The sequence below is a fragment of the Meles meles genome, chromosome 14, assembly GCF_922984935.1.
Source record: "Meles meles chromosome 14, mMelMel3.1 paternal haplotype, whole genome shotgun sequence".
Classification (NCBI taxonomy): domain Eukaryota; kingdom Metazoa; phylum Chordata; class Mammalia; order Carnivora; family Mustelidae; genus Meles; species Meles meles.
In genome coordinates, this window is record NC_060079.1 from 86,088,229 (window position 1) to 86,108,073 (window position 19,845).

At 62.1% G+C, this 19,845-nt stretch overlaps 1 protein-coding gene across 1 annotated transcript in view; it reads right to left on the reverse strand.

Annotated features, from left to right (window-relative positions):
- Window positions 1–432: 432 nt before the first annotated feature.
- RASA3 (RAS p21 protein activator 3) overlaps window positions 433–19,845 on the reverse strand; it is a 109,782-nt gene continuing 90,369 nt past the window's right edge. The window contains exons 12-24 of the mRNA XM_046028302.1: window positions 19,319–19,433; window positions 18,405–18,479; window positions 17,576–17,699; window positions 16,628–16,734; window positions 15,850–15,927; window positions 14,041–14,118; window positions 12,942–13,015; window positions 11,962–12,068; window positions 11,399–11,481; window positions 8,083–8,291; window positions 6,338–6,441; window positions 2,378–2,561; window positions 433–1,780 (exon numbers count right to left, since the gene is read on the reverse strand). Of these exons, the coding sequence (XP_045884258.1) occupies window positions 1,705–1,780; window positions 2,378–2,561; window positions 6,338–6,441; window positions 8,083–8,291; window positions 11,399–11,481; window positions 11,962–12,068; window positions 12,942–13,015; window positions 14,041–14,118; window positions 15,850–15,927; window positions 16,628–16,734; window positions 17,576–17,699; window positions 18,405–18,479; window positions 19,319–19,433 (1,414 nt within the window). The 3' untranslated portion in view covers window positions 433–1,704. The remainder of the gene's footprint in view (window positions 1,781–2,377; window positions 2,562–6,337; window positions 6,442–8,082; window positions 8,292–11,398; window positions 11,482–11,961; window positions 12,069–12,941; window positions 13,016–14,040; window positions 14,119–15,849; window positions 15,928–16,627; window positions 16,735–17,575; window positions 17,700–18,404; window positions 18,480–19,318; window positions 19,434–19,845) is intronic.

A 19,845-nucleotide genomic window follows, 5' to 3' on the forward strand; every position in this document is an offset into this window, starting at 1 on the left:
CTGATTCTTCCCTAACAGCTGACTCGGGCTGGAATTAAAAGAGCAACGGAGTGAAAACCACACGGACGGAAGGAAGAGGGAACAAGGCGTCCCTTCTCCGGAGTCAGGTCTGTTCCAGCACCTCCCCGCCCCACTGGTGCATGCAGCCCCTCCCTCCTCCCGTCCAGCTGCAGCGGGACCCTCCAGCCTCCCCACGGCCCCTCAGAGACAGCAGCACGTGCGGGGGCCCGTCCTGCCCCTCCTGGACTGACGCCCGTCTCTCCCCCACCAGCTTCCAGCAGACACGCTCAGAAGCGCTCAGAGGGCCCGACCCCACACTTCCCATCCCACAGAGCACTGTGGTTTCCTCTTGGTCCAAAGGCTCGCGGCGGACCCTCCCCTGCCAGGTGGCCCGTCACCAGCCTCCCACACGCGCCATCAATCAGACCGTCCTCAGAAAGAATAAAACGTCTGTTTTAATTGGCCAGTAAAATACAGCGCAGATCGTTAGTATCTTATAAACAGAGACATCAAGTTACAAATCCGAGTTAAAAACTGTCGTCCGGTGCGGCCTGCTAGCTGTGCGTCCCTAAGGGTATTTTCTGCACCGTCTTCCTCCACCATTTTTGTGACAAGTCCTGTCCGCCATGGTTCAGAGTCTGGACGGTATTTGCAAATAAAAGCAGAGGCAGGCACAAGGTCCGAGCATCTCAACAGTGTTCTCCAAAGCTCGAAGGCCGGCGGCCCCACGTCGGGACCCCCCACCCCCACAGAAAAGCACCCCCCGCTGCCTGGCAGCTTCTAGGGGCCTCACAGAGACACGGCAAAACTCTGCTCCCGGGGGCTGGGGATCTGCGCAGCTCAGGACGTTGCGTCCCCTGGGGTGCTCTGGAGGGCCGTCCGCCGGCTTCCCAGAGAAGCGGCTTGTGCCCGTGTGCCTGCCGTGCACTCTGCCCTTTGGGACAGGCCTAGATGCTCTGAGGTACTTCATCAAACAGCTCGTTAGAAACGGTCCTCTAAAAACATTAAGAAAAACAGCTCGAAAATAATGCACTTTTCTATTTTAAAAACCTTCCCCAGACTCCCAGAAGGGGCAGCTAAGGTAGACCCTGATCTCAGTCCTGCCGGCAGCAAACGACAATTCTGCTTGGAGGGGGGCGGGCCGGACACCGCACGGCGCGTCACCGACTCCGGCAGCGTCGGCAGCGGCGGGAAGCCCCGGCACTCTCGGCAGAAGGGCCCTGTACCTCCGAGTCGTCAAGGCATCCGCACACAGGGGCCTTCGTGTGATGACGCACGAGGAAGCGAAACTGACCTTCGGCAGGAACAACGGCAGCGCCGGAAGCGGGGGACACGGCGCCCAGCGAGCTGGTCCCGCTGAAGCAGGGCGTGTGGGGGTTCCACGGCACAGGCCGCTCAGAGCCCAGCAGAGGCCCAAGGGTCCAGGACAGGAAGCACGAGTTCTGCAGCGGGCACGGTGGCCCTGGCCCCTCCTTCCAGAAGGGCCAGCCCAGGTCACCTGCCACCAATGTGACGACAGGGCCCCGGCAACCACAGATGAGCTCCGGGAGGGTCTCTGCTGCCCAGGGAGCCCGGCGCTGGCCACAGGTGATCTGCAAAATGAAGGCCCCGTGCCCTATTGTCCTTTCTCTGTTCCCTCAAGCCTGAAGACTGTGGTTTTCCTGACGCAGCCCAGGACACCGTCCTGGGACGGGACATTCTGCTTCAAATGGAATGAGTGGAGGTCTCTGACTGCTGCCTGATATAGCTCTGGAAGCTCTTGTCTCCGATGGGGTGCTCCCTGCAAAGGGGAAACGGGAGAGCAGAGAAGTAAGGCCGAGCCCCCGATCGCCCGTGCCATCTGCACGTTTTCATCTCTCTTTTCCGTCTTTAAACGTGATACGTGTTCATCGGAATAAATGTGAAAAATACAAACAAAGGAAAAAAAGAGTTAGGCAGAAGTCGCCTATAGAAGCGTACTTGTGGCCTAGAGAGAGGCCAAGGGTGTGGAACTTCTGGCCCATTGAAGCCTAATTTTGGAAGCAATGGGTCAGGAGGTGGAAGGTTCTGGAGGAAAGATGGACCGGGAGGTGGAAGGGACCAGGGAGGTGGGAGGGTCTGGAGGCAGGAGGTTCTGGAGGAGGGAGGGATCAGGAGACGGAAGGTTCTAGAGGAGGGAGGGACTGGGAGGCGGGAAGTTAAGGAGGTGCTGTCCATGGGGCACTGCCCGACAGCTGGAGAGTACAGGAAGGCTGCTCTGAGGAGATGGGCGGCTGCCCAAGCCTCGCGGGTGCGTGCAGGTGGCTTTAGGGGAGGGCTCCGCCCCAGGAAGCTCCTTGCAGTCCCTTCCCCGTTACCTTTGCCAAGGGCTCCCCTGCAATCCAGACGCCGTACTCACTGGCTCCCATACTTGGTCTTCTTGAACTTGTCCCTCTTGTACTGGGCGTGCTCCTGCTCCAGGGCCATAACCCCCGCGAGGACCTGCTTCAGTGTCTTGTAGGTCTCCTGGGGGTCGTCGATGACGAACGTCGAGTACTCCTCCTGCTCGGGCCCGTCGTACACAGATCTGCTGCCGCAGGCCTCTGCGGCGTTGGGAGGGGCCGGAGGTCAGGGCGGCGTCCACCGCCAGCCTCCTCAGGGAAGGGCTGACCTCTCCCATGCAAATGCACAGAGAAGCAGAAGCCATTCCCAAGAGCCGGGCCAAAGCCGAGCCCCGGAGAAGCCAGGGTCTGACGCCCCGTCTGCCCAGCTTGTCTCCTGCGCACCCGCGTCTGTCCACACCCCACTGGTCACCAGGCCAGAGCTGGCAGATGTCGCTTCCTAGACATAGGACCGGGGGCTCAAGGGCCTGCGGGGTCACCCAGGGTCAGTCTGGGGAGATGACCTCGAGGAAAGCCCCATCTTAGAAAAAGGGGCCAGGGCGTCCCTAACCGGGCATTTATGTGCACACCCTGTGGCAGGGACACAGGGGCAGCAGGTGCAGAACACGGTCCTCAAGGGTGTCACCTCTTGGCTGGGCTGCACGAGCACCTTCCTAGGACCTCCGCCACCGCCACCTGCTGGACACGTGATTTTCTCATTGGCCCACTCACTCCTGCGGGAGACCACGCTGTGGCCTCCAGACACCCACGAGAAGCACCCAAACCCCGCAGTGGGGCCTGCGTCTCCCAACCTGTTCCCCAAACACCTAGGCTGGGACCAGGTCTACCCACTAGTCCCCAAACACCTGAGCTAGCCCTCCCCTGACCTGTCCTCAAGTGCCTGAGCTGGACCCTCCGCTCCAGGGCTGCGGAGGGTCTGGGTGGGAAGACCTGCCATTTGGACAGCACTGGGCTGAGGCGAGCCCAAATTAGGGAGCTCCTCGCCCCACCTGCACCGCTGCTTCATGATCGCAGAAGTTCTCGTGTCCATCCCACTGTCTTGATCTCCAACCCAAGACTAGGAAGATTTAATCAAAGATTCAAAAAAAAAGAATCTGACGTGAGAAAGACAAGCAGCGTAAACGTGAGGGACAGATGGACAGAGGAGGAAAAGGGGGAGGAGCCCGTGCACAGCTGATCTGAGTTCAGCCTTCCTCTCTCCACGTCACACGCAGGGCCAGGGTCTCGGGAGCCGGACTGCCCGGACCCCCTCCTCAAAGTCCCCACTTAGGGGAACTACTGGGCCTGGAGCAGGTTACTTACGTCCTCGACAAACCCTTCTGGGAAGCAGGGGCACCGGTCTCCCTGAGAGACTCCTGCCCAGGAGCCTGGCAGGACCTGTGAACTGTGCTGTCCCAGCCAGTGTGGACAGGTCAAGAGGCATGACCCCAGAACAAGCACATGTCTGCGACCCTCGCTAACAGGGACCAGACACGCCGACTCACGGTGCTGGCGGAGAAGAGACAGATGCGGAGGCCTGCGCACCCCGAGCAGGGGAGGGGAGGTGCGGAGAGGTGGCTCGGATACGCAGCCGGGCGGCCTGCCTTACGGGGACCGTGTGGCTGGATCCTGGGCCAACCCAGGCCATTAGCCCATGTCACGGAAGAGGACGGGAGGGGCTACCCGACAGTCTCACGGCAGACGCCAAAGCGGTCTCTGGACTGAGGCCTGGGACTCGCGGTCTCATCCCACGTGGGGCACTGAGCAGCGCGGCCAGAGCGGGTGAGAGCTGGGAGGGACCCAAGAGGCGCAGGCCGGGGAAGAGGCCCGAGGCCAGACCGTGCGTCCATAGTTCTGCGGGAGACACGGCTCGGTGCTCCGTGTAAGTCCTCTCTCCAACCTTCCCAGTGCCCCGAGAAGTGGGCACCCGTGCCTCTTCTGCAGGGGGGAGAGGAAGTTGTGGTCCCAGGGCTCATCACAGAGTGGGGACCCTGCTGTCCCCTGGGAAGGTGCCCTGCACTGCTCTCAGCTCCGTGGCCCCCATCCCCGCCAAGCCCTGGGCTGACCCTTCCCTGCCTCAAGTCCCGGTTCCACTGTCAGCAGACTTCAGGGGGCGGGGAGAGCCGGGTGGGCCCACGGGAGAGCGGCCGGCGAGTCCACGCCCCACGCGGGAGGTGGAGGGGACGGAGTCTCTCCTTTCGGACGCGCAGCCCGAGCATAGCCGCCTCTGGGCGCCAAAAGGAAAGGACCGACCGCGTCCGGGGGAAACAAGCTCCGTGGTCCCAGTGCTCAAGAGAACAGCCGCGGGAATATAAAGGGGGTGTCTCAGGACCACCAGATCGCCCCGAGGACAAGCCCTCGACCTCAGAGAAGCACCGAGACTCCAGGCAGAGGCCTGAAGACAGTGAGCCCTGCGGTGGCCAGGCGAGGGCACTGTACGATCTCCAGTCCTGCCGATGTTTGGACAGCAGCCCGGACGACTCCTACCCTGGGAGGGAGGCTCATCCACGCACCCTCCGTCTGTCTGTCCACCCATCATCCACCACCCACCCTTCACCCATCACCACCCACCATCCACCATCTCTCGACCCATCACCCGTCCATCACCCATCATCTGCCCCTCTGCCGTCCACTGCCCGTCCACCCGTCATCCAGAAAACAGGTATTCGTTCCTCCTCCATGTCAGGCACTAGGGCAAACTAGACCCGCTTCTGCTCTCAAAGGGTCAAGTCCACCGAATGTGAACAGATCAGAGATGATCGTCACGGCAATGACAGAGATACACACAGGGTTCGAAAAAGCTCCCCAGAGAAAGACACTCACAAGACAAACAGATATCAGCCAGACGAAGGGGGCAGAGAGTGGCATCAGGGACAGATGCAGGGGGGCCTGTGGTGGTGGGGTGGCCCCAGGCTGGAAGCAAGAGGGAGACCGTGCGTAGAGAGAGGCCGCTGGAAAGTGGCTGACCACGTAGGGCTCAGCCAGCCTCCTTCATGAATCTGGACCTCACAGGGTGGCTTCACCCTAAGTCTCCCGACCATCCTCTGTTCTGGTCACCCCTCTCTGTGCGCTGGGGAGGGGCTGCCACTTGAGGCCAGCCGTAGCCCCAGGACCACTCCTGCGGCCTCGGAGGAAACCTGAGGGCCAAGCGCTGGGTGTGCACGCTCGCTGGAGGAGCACCCACGGGATGGGGATGGGTGAGCGCTTGTGCACGGTCGCGTGCGGGTCTGCACAGGACCAGTGCTCACGCACGTGCGCCCATGTGGCACAGGGCCAGGGCCTGGAGCGTGGCGTGCACCTAGAGGGGCCCCCAAGGCTGCAGCAAGGGACCCAAGGGCAGGTGCAGCTGAGCTCCCGACAGACGGCTCACGGCAGGATGTTCGCAGGGGACTGGAGTCCGCCCGGCTGAGGCCCAGCCCTGAGCCTGCTGCGTTAGATCAGGAGAAAGAACAGGAAGGTGCACTTCCAGGCCCCCTCAGCGTCCTTCCACACTCAGAGGGGGCTTCCGGGCCCTCGTCCGCGTCCCGATAGCCTCTCCTGACTCTCAACCCAATCACTCCCACGTCACCTACCGTCCGCAGAACACGAAGGACAGGATAATTGATTTGTGCCATGTTACGTCTGCCGCTTCTGGGCGGGAACACAGTCCCACGTGCATACACACGTGTCCACACACCCACGTGCCCCCCCGCCCCCTGGCAGGTGTTCCTCTGGAAAGCACGGAAGAACGCATCTGCGGTCTGGGCTGTGGGAGGCCGTTAAACACAAGACCTTCTCAAGAACTTGGTGGCTTGGAGGTCGTGGCTAAATCCCCCGTAAGATTATGCAGAGAATCTGTCCCTACGGTCGACGCCCCACATCTGCTGGCCTGCGGGAAGCCCTCCCCCTTCAGCCCACGCGTGGGAATGCGTGCAGACCAGGGGGGCTCCTGGGACCCCGGCAGGCGTCTCCGCGGCTACCTGCCACCCGCCACCTGCCGTGCCGGCTGCCGGGCCTACCTTGCATCTTCTCCAGTTTGCTCATGTAGGAGTGGAAGAGGGAGTAGATGCGCTCGGTCTCGCGGTCCCCGTCGATATCCAGCTGGATGTTTGCTGGGAGGCCACTGCCCGGGCACCGCGACGCCACAACAGAAAGAACGATGACGTCAGTCATTCCCTTTCAGAAGCTCACTGGATCACGGAGTGACCTTACGCAGTGAACTCATCTCCCACGGGGCCGTGGCCCAGCTCGCGAGCACTGAGGGGGGCCCGTCCATGGGCTCGGAGGACCGGAGGCCTCCAGACCTGCTGAGATGGCAGCCGGCAGGCCAGGCTCGTTCTGCTGTGACAAGGAGCAGAAAGAGCCGCTCCCAGTGCACGTGGGCCGTGGGCCCTGCGGGGTTGGCCTGCCGTCCAGGTGAGGATGGCCAGGTGCCGGCTCTTCCCACAGCCTGCGGGGGCTCCGGCTCTAGCCCGAGGCTGTGGCAGGGTACCAGCCCTGCACACAGTATTCAGCCTCTCCTGGGTGGGACCCGGCGGGGATATGCCCGAGTCCCGGCCTTTTCGGCTGCGAAGCCGGACCCTCCGCTCCCACCTCGTGAGCTCTGGGGTGTCTCTCACCCCCGCACCAGACGGCATTCGTCACCGTCCTCACAGGTCACAGGGGCACCCTGGACGCATCCAGGCCTGCTTCCGGAAGCGGCCGAGTGAGCCTCTCATGACCCCCAGGAGGCCCAGCTCACGGTGGGGCAGGAAGGGCGGGGAGAGGGTGTCAGATGACAGCTGCGGACACTGAAGGGGCGTGGGCAGGACAGTGGGGGCCTCCCAGCTCTTCTGGAAGAAATGTGACAGACCCTACCCCTGGGAGGCCTCCCTCAGCATGGAGCAACCTCCCCACTGCCGTCCACCCCAGAGGACCACTAGGGCCCCTGGGAGACAGAGCACCCATGACGGCTCACGGCCCCTGCTGTCTACAGGGCCTTCGCGAGGGTGCGCCTGGGCTTTCTGGCACGGAGGCACCTCAAGAATTGCGAGCACAGCCTAGGAGATGCAGCTGTGCGTGTGCAGCTCGCCAAGCCCCAGTGCAGCCCCTTGGCCAAACTTCTCTGTACAGTGCACAAGCCGGACAACTGTGCTTGGCCACACGGGGTGGATGTGAGACAAGGACTGAAGGGACCCCATGAAAAAAAAAGAACAAAAAATGTTTTTTAAAATTTTTTCTTTCCTTCTTTTCCAGCTTCTGTTCTTGCTAGGCTTGCACCCACGCCCCACCCCACACATGCTTGTAATGCACGTCGCCTGCGTCCTCCTTGTAACGGACAAACGGGTGAGGGTACCTTTGGAGTCTTCCAGCACAACAGAAAAGAGGAGTGAGCAGGCAGGGTTGTCAGAAACGCTACGACCCCTCACTCCAAACACCTTGAGGCCAAGACCCCTGGTTTGAGGGAATGAGTAACTTACAAAGGACATCTGGACCCTGTCTTTGTGCTGACCAGTTCCTGGATGCCTAAGGGGACACGTGCCCCAGACCACAATCCCCATGAAAAACCCAGACCCCAAGCGAAGAGGAGACTCCCGCTGTTTTCTGTATTTCTTGGATGCTCTGTCCCCGTCTCCCCCCCTCCCCACCGTCTATATTCGACACACTCTGCTGTCCCTTCCCATTAGCTCAGGGCTGATTTCCATCCCCTTGGCTGGCCCCGTGGGACCGCCTCTCTGCCCGCACTGGCTGGGAGGGCCTCGGGGGAGGGGAGGCACAGACCTACCCGGTGCAGGGGGAGCAGCCCGGGGCCGTGTCCGAGGAGGCCCTACAGCACAGCCAGTGGCCGTTGAGGTAGGCGGACGGGTGGTAGACAGCGAGGCGCTTCTGGTTGCTCTGGCTGACTTTGGTGAGGATGTCGATCCAGGCCTTGGCCTCCACACAGTTGTTGGCCTGGATATACAGCGCTCGCTCGGGCTGGATCACCTGGAACATCTGGGGAGACCGCGGTTGGGGTCAGAAAGGCCGCCGGGCAAGGTGTCCTGCCTGGGCCACGAGGGTCCTCAGTGTGGATGTGGACAGGCCCGGGAGGGACCGGACAGGGCCGGGGGCCACGGAGGGAGGGACCGGACAGGGCCGGGGGGCTGTGGAGCACACAAAGGGCTTTCTGCTGTTCCTGAAACTGAGAGAGCCATAGGCTTCCCCCTAGGGGACTTGGGACTAACACGACTCAGCTGGCTCACCCCGGTCCCTGGCCAAGGCACTCGGTTTCCTGGGGTCTCAGGGAGTGCCATTCAAAAAGCCAAGGAGTAGCACTGTTCATCCCCCTCCTATGGTCACTGTGGTCAGGACATAAATGCTTCTTTGAGTCTCCTGGTTTTTTTAAGCTGGGGCAGTCTTCTGTGCAAGGTTATCAGAGCTTTTCATGCCCATGTTCCTGTCCTCACCCCACACTGACCTCAGGACCTTTGTATGTGCTGTTGTTTCCACCAGAAAAACCCCACCCACCCCACCTGACCAGGAGGCTCTTCCTCCTCCTTCCAGGTTAGTGTGACTTGCTCTGAGGCTTCTCAGAGCCTCCACCGTCTCTCTCTTGTTCATTCAACTGCCACTCCTGAACACCAGGCACTGCCCTAGGTTCTGGGGACAGAGTGTGGCCCAAACAGAGTTTCTCTCACCATGAACTTCCAGCCAGCAAGAAGGATAAGGACAAACACAAAGTGTAAGGCCTGTGTACGTTGGAGGAAGAGTCAGGCAAGAACCTTTTAAATCAATGACCCAGCTAAGTCAGAAAGATGACTCAAACATCAGTAAGCTGAGTGGGAAAAGCAGAAGATGGAGAGTCCCAGCCAGAAGCACCAATAGGACAGAGGTCCTGGGGCAGCGGGGACGAGAGGTGTGGAGGTCCCGGGACGGGCATAGCAGGTGCAAAGGCCCTGAGCCCAGGGAGGGCTGGGTGCCCCAGGCCCCCATCCTAGAGAGGGCTGAATCCCAGGCCTGGGAATAGACACCCCACACTACGGCATGCCTCCACACAGGAGACGGCATTCCTCCTGGGGCAGGCACAACATGCAAACATCCCTCGGGTCCGGGGAAAACACCGTCTGCCGTGGGGCCATCTGCCTGCCCCAGAAACCCCCTCCAGTAGTCCAGGTGAAGGGACAGTGCAGGCTGAGTGGGAACGGCTGTGTGTGAGCCGGGCCGTCCAACCAGGGGCAGCCTTCCCCATCTACCCAGCCAGGGCCACCCACACGGGCCACGGTGTCCATCTTTGACCCAGACAGAGACGTGAGCTCATCGGTCTTCCTCCTCAGCGACCCTGGGCCAGAAGCTGCCCCGTCACAGCTGAAGCAGACCCACTGCGTCCCCCCACCACACAGCGGGGCGCAGGCACCTCCTGGGTACGAGACGACCGAGCTGTGCCGAGCCAGACTGACAGGGAGGTGGAGGACAGAGCCTTGTCAGCTCCTGGGAGGCAGACCCAACTCAGGGACCTTCCTCTGAACCCTGCACCCAGCGTCTGCAGGAGAGCCCGCAGGGTGAGACGCTGTGCAAGGACCGTCCCCTAGAGCGGTGGTTACTGTGGGTGGTTCCCGGCGTCTGAAGAAGGTTCTTAGGGAACGCAGGGCTGCTCCAGCATCTGAGCTCCCTGAGCCCGTGGTGTTGGGGGCGGTTGGCAACACTCGGGAAGACACACCAGTGAAGCCAATGACCAGCGACACGGGGAAGGAGGGCTGTGCCCGGGGCCACAGCAGACGGACCAGCGCACAGGCCTTCGGACGCAAGGGCGGGTCTGAGCTTCTGCCCCCCAAGAGACGCGCGAGCTCCTAACACCTCCGTGAGCCCATTTGTGCCTCCGGAGACGGGGCCAGAGTTGTAACCCCTCCCAGGCCACGGCAGCCACGGCGGCCACAGCAGTGGGCAGGGGCACTTCCTCCCCCACCAAGCTCCAAGGTGTGCAGTGACAAGGAGACCTGGACGTGCCTCTGCCCGAGCTGCACAGATGGTCTCCGGAGCTCTGTGCCTTGTGAACAGCATCAGACAGTAAGCAGACCTGATGTGCGGGCTCCCCCGCAGGACCCTCCGTGGGGACACACAGGAAGTCTCCCCATCCGAGCCTTGCCCCAAACCAGACCCTGTGATGTCACTGGCAGCTCCCTCGGAAACCCCGCCTGTGCTCGGTGACGGGCCTGCTGGTGACGGGCGTTTTGACGATGCAGGCAGGAACGCTGTCACTTCCCACCCACTGGGCAGCGAGGGACGCCAGCCCTGAAGACAACGCAGCCCTGACAGACAAGGGAAGAACGTCCGTGGGACGGAGCTCTCCACGGCAGAAAGCCAAGAAGTACTGAACGGACGAGGGAGGCCAGGAGCCAGAGGTGGACACAGCTCAGCGTACCGTGAGCCGTCCTGACAAGACACACCCAGGGGACGCGGTCATCTCCACGGGATTCCAGGCGGGAGAGGGCACCTGAACCTGCCACCCAAGCTGAGGGACACTCACAACACCTGGCCTCTGTGCCTCAAAAACACCGAGAAAGGCTGAGGAATGTTCCAGGTCCAGAAAAGGGTGGAGAGTACACCATGTGGCGTGTGGCTGGGGACACACAGCAGCCACAAAGAGGGCCAGGAGCTCAGCCGGCAGAGCCCCACCACGGGCGGCGGTCAGAGGACCTGGGGGTCTGCCTCCACACCAGAACGTCCTTGTTTGCAGGGAACACACCTGAGTGTCTACGTGGCTCAGAGAAATGTGTGTACAGAGAGGGACGAGGAGGCAGGACGTAATGCTCAGCAAACAGACAAAGGCAAACCACATGCGGTTCTGGGTTAGGGACACGGGGGTCCTGCTGTATTCTCGCCACTTCCCTGCAAGTTCAAAACCAGGTCAGAATTTGTCTCAAAGAAACCCAACGGTCCCGGAGCTGGCCCTCTGGCCTCTGGAGCTGCCAGGAAAGCACTTTCCACCAGGTTCTTTGCCTCCGGCCAGCTCGCAAGCACCCAGCGACGGGGCTGCCGGAGGAGGGCAGCGGCAGTGGGTGCTGGGGGGCAACGAGCGCGGAGGAGGGACAGACCCCGAGAGCCCGTGGCGGTGCCGCACTCACGTTCTTCATCTTGAAGGACTCCTCCTCCAGTCTCTCCACGGCCAGAATGTTCTCGATGGGAATGCTGCACAGCGGCTGGTCTCCTGCCACAGAAAGGGGTTCAGGACAGGGCGGGCGAGAGGCTCCCTGCCGTAAGGGGTCGCAGGGGGCACCGCATAAGAGCGGGCCTCATGCAGCAGGACCCAGCGCTGCCTCCCGGGGACCCTGACCGTCCGGCCGCGTGCCTTCTCGAGGAGCCCTGCCCCCACATTTTGCTTCCCAGTGCCGTGTCGCCGAGACCTGCGCCCCCTCAGACCCAAAGGACGTGGCCCACGCAGGACCCCGACTCCCACGCCGGGAACCCAGGGGCACAGGCACACCAGCTCCGCCCCCCCCACAGGCCGCCTGGCAGGCGGACGCCTCCCACGCGCTCCTGTGACCAGAAACTGCGCACACCCCGGGACACTCTACGCGCTTCGTTTCATCCAGGAAAGCAGGCAGGAACCCCATCAGGGCCCGAGTCCAGGCTCTGGCCCCTCAGAATAAACTGTGGGAATCCAGTAAAAAGCCAGTTTCTCGGTTACCTTTGCTTCTCTGGTAGGTAAACTCATGGTTGGTCAGGCGGAACCATCTTTTCTTAAAATTCTTCATCCCAAAGCGTTTTCGCCCCTGTGCCCTCTTGATCATGAACCTGTGAACAGGGCACGTCTGTGGGTGAGTGTTGGGGCTCGGGGCACAGTCAGCCTCTTCCCCACATCTCACTGGTCTTTCGGGTGATGGGGCCAAATACCAAAACGCAAAGGTCTCTACTTCTGCAAAGTTTAACTGTTTTTAAAAAAAGATTTTATTTATCCGACAGACAGAGATCACAAGTGGGCAGAGAGGCAGGTGGGGTGGGGGGAGCAGGCTCCCCGCTGAGTAGAGAGCCCGATGCGGGGCTCAATCCCAGGACCCCGGGACCATGACCTGAGCCGAAGGCAGAGGCTTTAACCCATTGAGCCACCAGGCGCCCCAGAAAAGTTTAAGTCCCAAGTCGGCAAGGACAGCAGGTTCATCAGACCTCCAACAAAGCAGCCACCCCGTCCCCATCTCCCACACTGGGAGTACCAACAAGGGACGCCTGTGCAAAGGTGGGCAGGCCTGCGGACGTGGGGCAGAGGTGCTCCAGGAAACAGAGTAATGGGAGCTGGAGATGTTTTGGCGGGGGGCGGGGTCTGGTGGAGGGGAACAGGGTCTTGAACTCAGGTGTGAGCCAGCCCACACGCAAGGCTGGGCCAGCCTCCCATTGCCCTCTCTCCCACGGACAGGTCTTTCTCCACTCACAACCCGCGGGGCAGCGGCACAGAGAAGGCGAGCCAACACCGCGTCTCAGACTCGCCCTGTGAGCAGTCTCACTGGACCGGAGATGTGGACAAAGGCCATGATGTCCCAGCTCAGGACAGCCCCTGAAGGGTCTGGCTGCCTGTGAGCTGGGAGGTCACCAGCCACGTGGGCAGAGACGCCCCAGTTCACGGCAGGGACGGCCAGGAGCACCGCCCCCGTATCTTGCAGACGCGGGCCTTACCCTTCTTTAAGCAGGATGGGCTGCTCTACGCTCTTGGGGTCTCTTCTCCCAGAAGATGAGATCAGGTCTAAAAACTAAGGTGGGAAAGACAGCAGACAATTAGGGGGACATGGCACGCTTGGCTACGCTCCTTCTCACACACAAACAGCAGAACGTCTCATTCTGGTGCCGGGAGAGAGAGGAATCTGGGTCCTTCTGCCAGAGTCAGGGGTCCGAAGTGTGTCCCTACTGCGGCCAGGAGGGAAGCGCCCAACCCTTAGCCCGGCCTAGGAGACCCCACCCAGGGGGTCCCCTGCACCCCGGCCACCACCCCACCTGGCTGCCGGCTTCTGGTGACGTTGGGAGGCCCAGCTGCACGTCAACAGGCGACCCAAGCAAGCACCTCTACAGGAAGGGGAAGCAGCAGGGGCTCCCTCCCGGGACACCCTCCTCCTAATTCCCTCCCACGACCCGTCTGGATTCCTGCCCCCAACCGCCATGCGCCCCAGCGCCTCTCCCTTCCTCCCCATCTGGATCCTGGTTTTTACGATTTCTGAGAGGTAAGTATGTGTGACTGCTTCCAAACGCAACAGAAGAAGTAAAGCTTTAGGATCCAGGAAAAGATTCTCTCCGTGAGCCATGTCCCTGATTTCGGGTCCCCTGGCTCCACGACTCAGGCATCTGTGGGGGCCCCAGGAGTAGACGGCCAGAAGGGAGAGGAAAGGGATTTGCAAAAACACCGGGCGGTCTTTTAGAGACGTACAGCGCCCACCACTGAGGGAGAACTCGTCGTGATGGTTCCAAAAAGGAGAGTCTGGAAGGGGTCCGCAGTCCCCAGGGTGTAGGGAGTCTGGGGACGGTAGGGGGTGGTTGGAACAGGAGGGAGTGAAGGGGTTCACAGGGTCTGGGTGCAGAGAGTCCTGGGATCGTGAGGGGTTTGGGGTGCAGAGTTTGGGGATGGTGGGGGCTGTCACGGACTACGAAGGGAATGATGCTCTGAACTCTGGACGGTGGGTAATGGCCAGTTCTACATTCTGCAAACTTTAACTCCATTTTCTGGAACTACAGTAGCGTGTCAGGACGGGGCAGTCCATCCATGTTAACTGATATCCGTACTCACATTTTTTACTGCGTCAGCATATTTTTGCTCGTTGAAGAATTCATAAAATGCAGCCATGTAGGATTCCTTGAAACTCGCCTAAAATGAGACGGATCACTGAACAAAGGCCTCCAGGTCTCAGGGCACATGGCTCCAAGGGGAACAATCTGGAGGCATGTGTCACGACCGGCTCCGGCGACGGTCACTCAGCAAGCGGAGATGCCAGTGTAACTGTGGCCCCAGGGTCAGCCCGGGCACTGCCCACGGAAGCCACGAAAGCAGGCACAGCCACGCAGACGAAACCCCGGAAGCCGGGGTCTGAACCCTGACAACAGGCGAGCGTGGAGGCTGACATGTGGGTTCCAGGTCTCTGCTGCTGACACGGGTCACGACGACGCTGCTGCACGGGAGCCTCTCCTGGGACCGGGGGGCTGGCGAGGGCCCTGACGGGTGGACGTCAGAGTGCCCCTCAGGGACACACGGAGGGCAGCCCTCCCGATGCCCTGCCTGCAGTGAGCACCGTAGCGCGGGAGGTTGCTCTACAGTTTCCGGACGCACAGAGTTGGGTCCGCACAGAACCCACTGCCAGCCCAGACCCGTTCGTCCAGGCTCTGGCCGGCGGACCGAGGAGCGGCTCTTGCTGCCATGCACGCTCGGCTCCGCTGCAATCTACACGCAGCCCAGCTTCTCCCACACGCGGGCTGCTTGTCGGCAGCGATGGGACCCCGCAGACAACAGAAGGGGAGGGCCGGGCTGGGCTGGGGGCTCTTGCAGGTCCAGGCACGGTGGGGCACCTCACTCCGCCTGACTGGCCCCATCCCTGTGCAGCTGGACTTCCGTCCCCAGGGCACGTGCCCAGCTGTCCGCATGCTGACGTCGCTACACACAGTCCCCAACGTCCTCAAACCTGCGTGTCACGACCTGCGTTCTGGGGGTTGTGAGGCCCGGGGCCGACCCCCGGGACCCAGGCAGGACATGGCGTGCGGCAGGCGGCCTCCGGAGGAGCCCCTGGCCAGCCCCGGGCAGCAAATCTGCTTCGAGCACAGACAACCTCAGAGGCTCGCAGCTGAGGTCCCCACAGCCCCTGAACCCCCACTTGGGAGCCGGTAACACACCACGTGCTCCTGGGACTCCCTCTGCCATAGGTCGGTCTGACGGGGTTTCAAACCCACTTGTTCGTGAGAAAACTGAAGCGGAGCGGTGAGGGGAGCACGGCCCACCCCATGCCGCTGAGGAGCCCTGTGGCCGAGGGCCCTGCCCTGCTGGGAGCGTTGGCCCAAACACAGGAGCTCTGGTCTGGCCAGGGCACCGCTGGGCCCTGCGAGGGGCGACTCCGCGGTATGCCGGGTCACGCTCTTGCCCAGCAAGACCTTGGCGTTCCCTACCAACAGGGACTTTGACTTTGGGCGGGGCCGATGTCATCCCCAACCCTTCTCTCCAGAGAAGACTCAGGATCTGAACTCTGCCCCGCCTTGCTGCAGCACAGCGGGATGTTGTGTCTCTACTGCTTGAGAGACATCATCCCGCACGGCGCTGGCTCGTGAAGATTAGTCGCACGCGGTCGTCCCCACGGCGGGCCTGAGCGGAGGGCAGGCTCCAACAGCAAGCCCCGTCTCTAAGGGTAATTTACCCCCAAACAAAACAGTCTCGAAACACAACATTTCACAGCTCAGGAAGGCGGAGAGGAGCCTGCAAGCTGCTGGAACGTTCTCCTTGCTCAGACGGTGGGTGGGGGGCCGTGTGGGTTTTATTGCTTCTTACCCTATCCCCGTGTTGAGCCCACACTCTCTCTTCTGGGGTAAGCAGACACAATTACAGAAAGCGACTTACGGATTTCGACTTGGACAAGCTGCCAAGAGTCTGAATAGTCTTGGAGATGAGTGTCAGCGTCCTCGACGTCTGTGGGTCCTGTCGAAGGGGAAGGAGAAAGGCAAGTCTCGTTTCGGTTCCACAGAAACGTTGTGATTGAACCCAGAATCGCACGGCCGACAGAACGGTGACAGCACGTAGAGGCCCCTAGCCCCCACTTGCTGCCCGCAAGCAACGGGAGGCCGGCGAGCGCGGGACCAGGACGTCCCTCCAGGCTCCTCCGTGGTGCTCTCAGCCCCGCAGGCTGGACCCCAGCACTTCCCCAGGGTGCTGGCCGGTGCGCAGGGCAGGGTGAGGAGAGCAGCAGCCGACGGCAGGCACAAGGGCACCTTTAAAGGAGCAGCCTCCCCACCCTGCCCGGGGCGCCCACGGCGGGGCTCGCTGGCCTGTCCCGTGGCCTGGGGGGTTCATCTGAAACAAAGCCGGGAATGGGCCCCTCGAGTCCCCTGGCCCTGGGCTTCCTGCCGAGGTCGGTCACTGCCGGGCGCACTCCGCTGGTGCGTCGCTCGGAGCCTGACCCGAGGGGCTTGGGCCGCACGTGCCAACCGCGCGTGAGAGTGAACGCACGGCAGCCCGTCAGCGCTCGCTGTCCCTAAGGTGGGAGTGAGGGGTCCTGGTCACGGCAGCTTGGCCAAGGCACCCCCTTCTCGTGGACAGAGGAGTTTGCGGCCCCCCCGCCCCCCAGCGAGGGTGCCACCGGGAGGGCGGGCCGGCCAGTCGGCGGCGGACGTGCACTTACCGTGTGGTGAGGTGTGAGCTGGAAGAGGTTGGGCGACAGGATGGCAGGAGCGAAGAACCTCAGGAAGATGAAGCTGCTCACGGCCGTGTACCGCACGTCCAGGTCGTCTGCGGCCAGGACAGGCATCCGGTGAGGGCACGGAGTCCCGGGCCTGGCCAGAGCCAGCGCACCTGCCGGCTCCTTCTCCCCTTCGGCACCACTAACAGCTCAGTGCCTCTGGGGCACAGGGCTGTGACAGGCAGGCCCTGGCTCGCCGACCCTGAGTGACCCTGAGTGTCTGAGGGCCGGGGCGTCCCGAGCTTGAAGCCCCTGAGCTTGAAGGCAGCAGGGCCTGTCCACAGAGCTGCATGTGAGGCCCAGCCTCCATGGTGAGACAAGCTGTCCCCACCGGCGGGGTGGGGTCTAGGGATGGCTCAGGGGGCCCTCAGCTCCTGGAGAAGGATGCATCTGGGCTGACCCACGGGCTCCTCAGGAAAGGGTGCAGCAGGGCCATGGTCGGGGCCTGCTGCATGGCACGGGGACCCAGACGCCGCACTGCCCCCTCCTCGGCCTGGACCCCAGGCCTCAGTCAACCTGACACTTGCCACCCAAGCAGGCCACCTTTGTTGCACCCGTGGGCATGTCTGCCCAAGATGAATCCCCAACCAACGGGCACAACTGAAAAGGCAATTCATCCCCGGGACCCCTCCTGTCCCACGTCCACGAAGGAGTCATCCTGTCTCTCTTGGGGTCTGGGCCAGGTTCCCCCAGGGGCCGCAGCAGGCAGGACCTGGAGCCCGGCCGGGCAGGAGAGGGAGGCTGTGTGTGCGGGCGCCGACCCCGCGGCCACAGCTGGAACCACGTCTACATGGACTCCGCAACATCTCCTCTTGTCTTCGAGGAGCCTGGCGGCGGGGAAAGGGACCACCCCATAAGGAGCCGTGGACGTTTTCCACAGCAAAGACTCACCCTGGAAGCGTTTGGCAGCCGCCTCTCGAAGAGAGAAGAAAATGTCACACATGACGGTGGGGCAGCTCACCCCCGACTTGGTGATGACGCTGAAGATGCGGTCCACGTACTGCCGCAGGTTCTCCTGCAATGGGATGCGGCCCAGTCACCCCGAGGGCCCCTGTGGCCCAGGCCGCCCTGCCGGCCCCCACGGCAGTCGAGCACACCAGGGAGGGAGCAGCCGTGGCAGCCACAGACGCACGTCCCCTCAGCAGGCGCACGGGGCCATAGCGGTCAGCGGTCAGTGAGGCGAGCACCGGGCAAGCCCCTGCAGCTCTGTGGGGGGGCCGGGCCTCGTGGCTCCCTCCCCCACACTGATCTCACTAACTGGGACAGGGACGAAATCCCTGAATGCACCTTCCCGACAGAGAGCCCTGTCTCTTTTCCTTACAGGCACGAAAAAGACTTACCCTGAGGAAACCCTACAGAAGATGACAGCTCCGTGCCCCACAGAGAGTCTGGCTGTTCTAAAGACAGACCCTCTTCAGGAGAACACGGGGGACACGGCCAGGGCTTGGGACCCACGTCTGCTGCCGCAGGAGGACGGAACAGGCTGGGAAGAAGCCGGGCCACGGGCCAGCCCGGTGGGGAGGCTCCGGTCACCCCAGGAGAAGGGACGGCATGGGAGTCAGCAGCCAAAGGGCCGGTCTCCCTGCTGCAGGCCCTGGATGATATGCCGAGAGAGCGCCCGAGTAGGGTCCCCTCCCCAAATCCTAGAGAAACGCAGAGCCCCCAAGGTGGCCACGTGCCCAGCACCTGTGGCTGGGCTGAGCAGACGAGAACGTCTCACCATGTTGCTCTCCAGGTTCTCCCCGTCCTTCAGCTTCACAGGGTCGATCTCACAGGGTTTGTGGCCCTGGCATATCTGGAAAGTGCATTCACAAGGAGTGAGGGACCACCGTCCCAGGGTCGCAGGTGGGTGCAGGTCAGGGGGCTCGGGAGCGACCTCAGGAGCCACAGCCAGGCCCTCCGTGGCACGGGAAGAGGCCTTCAGTGTGGCCAGGGGCGCCGCCATGGCCTGCGAGGAACTTCCGGACCTTCTTGAAGACCGTTCCCCATCAGTACACGTGACCAGGCTTCATCGGGGTTAAAAACTCCAAGTTTCGGCAGGTCTGCGCTCACGGATCAAACCAGAACGCGAGTCTAAACTTCCTCACGTTCCTGCACTGGACGAAGCTGTTCTGGGGGAAATGCTACCCGCTCAGGGATCCCACAGAGGTCAGGCAAGGTGCTCAGGGCCACGGGGGGGAGGAAGCAGGGGGGTCCTCGGCTGCGCCTGCCCCCGCGTGAGCGGTACCAGAAGGCCACGCACAGCCGAGGGGACCTTAGAGAGAATGCTGCACGTGGGTTCAGCAGACCCCCAACTGAAAGAAAGGGGTGTTCTCCGAAAAACCAGCGTTTCTCTGCATGTCTTTCTGTCTTGAGTAGAATGAAGGACTTTCTGAAGTAAACATTTTCTAAATTTGAGACAGTGAGAAAGATCCTGGAGCACACAGGGCAGGTCCCTGCGGTGAGGCTGGGAAGGAGGTGGTATGATTCCCCCAGTCGGGCTCCTGTGTGCCACCGTTCCGCACGGCCGCCTGCGTCCGCGTGCAGTGTCGTGGGGGCAGGGGTCCCTCACGCCCCTACCCAGCAGCACTGGGCCTGCCGGAGACCCTGACGTGCCCAGTCCTTGGGGGCCGCAGGGTGGGACCCCCCACTCACCTCCTCTATGGTGGGCTTCAGGGTCACGTGCAGGTAGTGCATCCCGGCCAGCTTCATTGTCTCGTCAATGCACTTGGAGGTCAACGAGTTTCCTCGGAAAATGGTGTTGGGGTCCCTGTAAAACAGCGTTGGAGGCAAGTCTGTCTCGGAGAGCAAGGGGTTGATGGACACCGAGCGTGTCCTTGGGCACACGCCCAACGGATGCAGCGACACACCCAGGTCACCCTGCTCAGTCTGCTTCCGGATGTTCCGGGAGGAAAACGAGACCCAGCCCGATGTTTCGCATGGGGGCATCCTGAGCCCCAGGCGGGCGTGTGACACACTTACTACACTGCGTCCGACCGTTCAGTACAACCTCCCCGCTCCCACTGCCTCGCCCCTTCGTGAGGCCCGTTTCGCACCAAGTTATTGCCTCTAAGGACCAGACCCCAGGTCAGCCCGGGAAGTCCAGCAGGAGCAAACGTAACAGGACGTGCTTCACGCCTTCTCCCAACTCAGGTGCAGTCGGGATCTTTCTGAACCCAGAG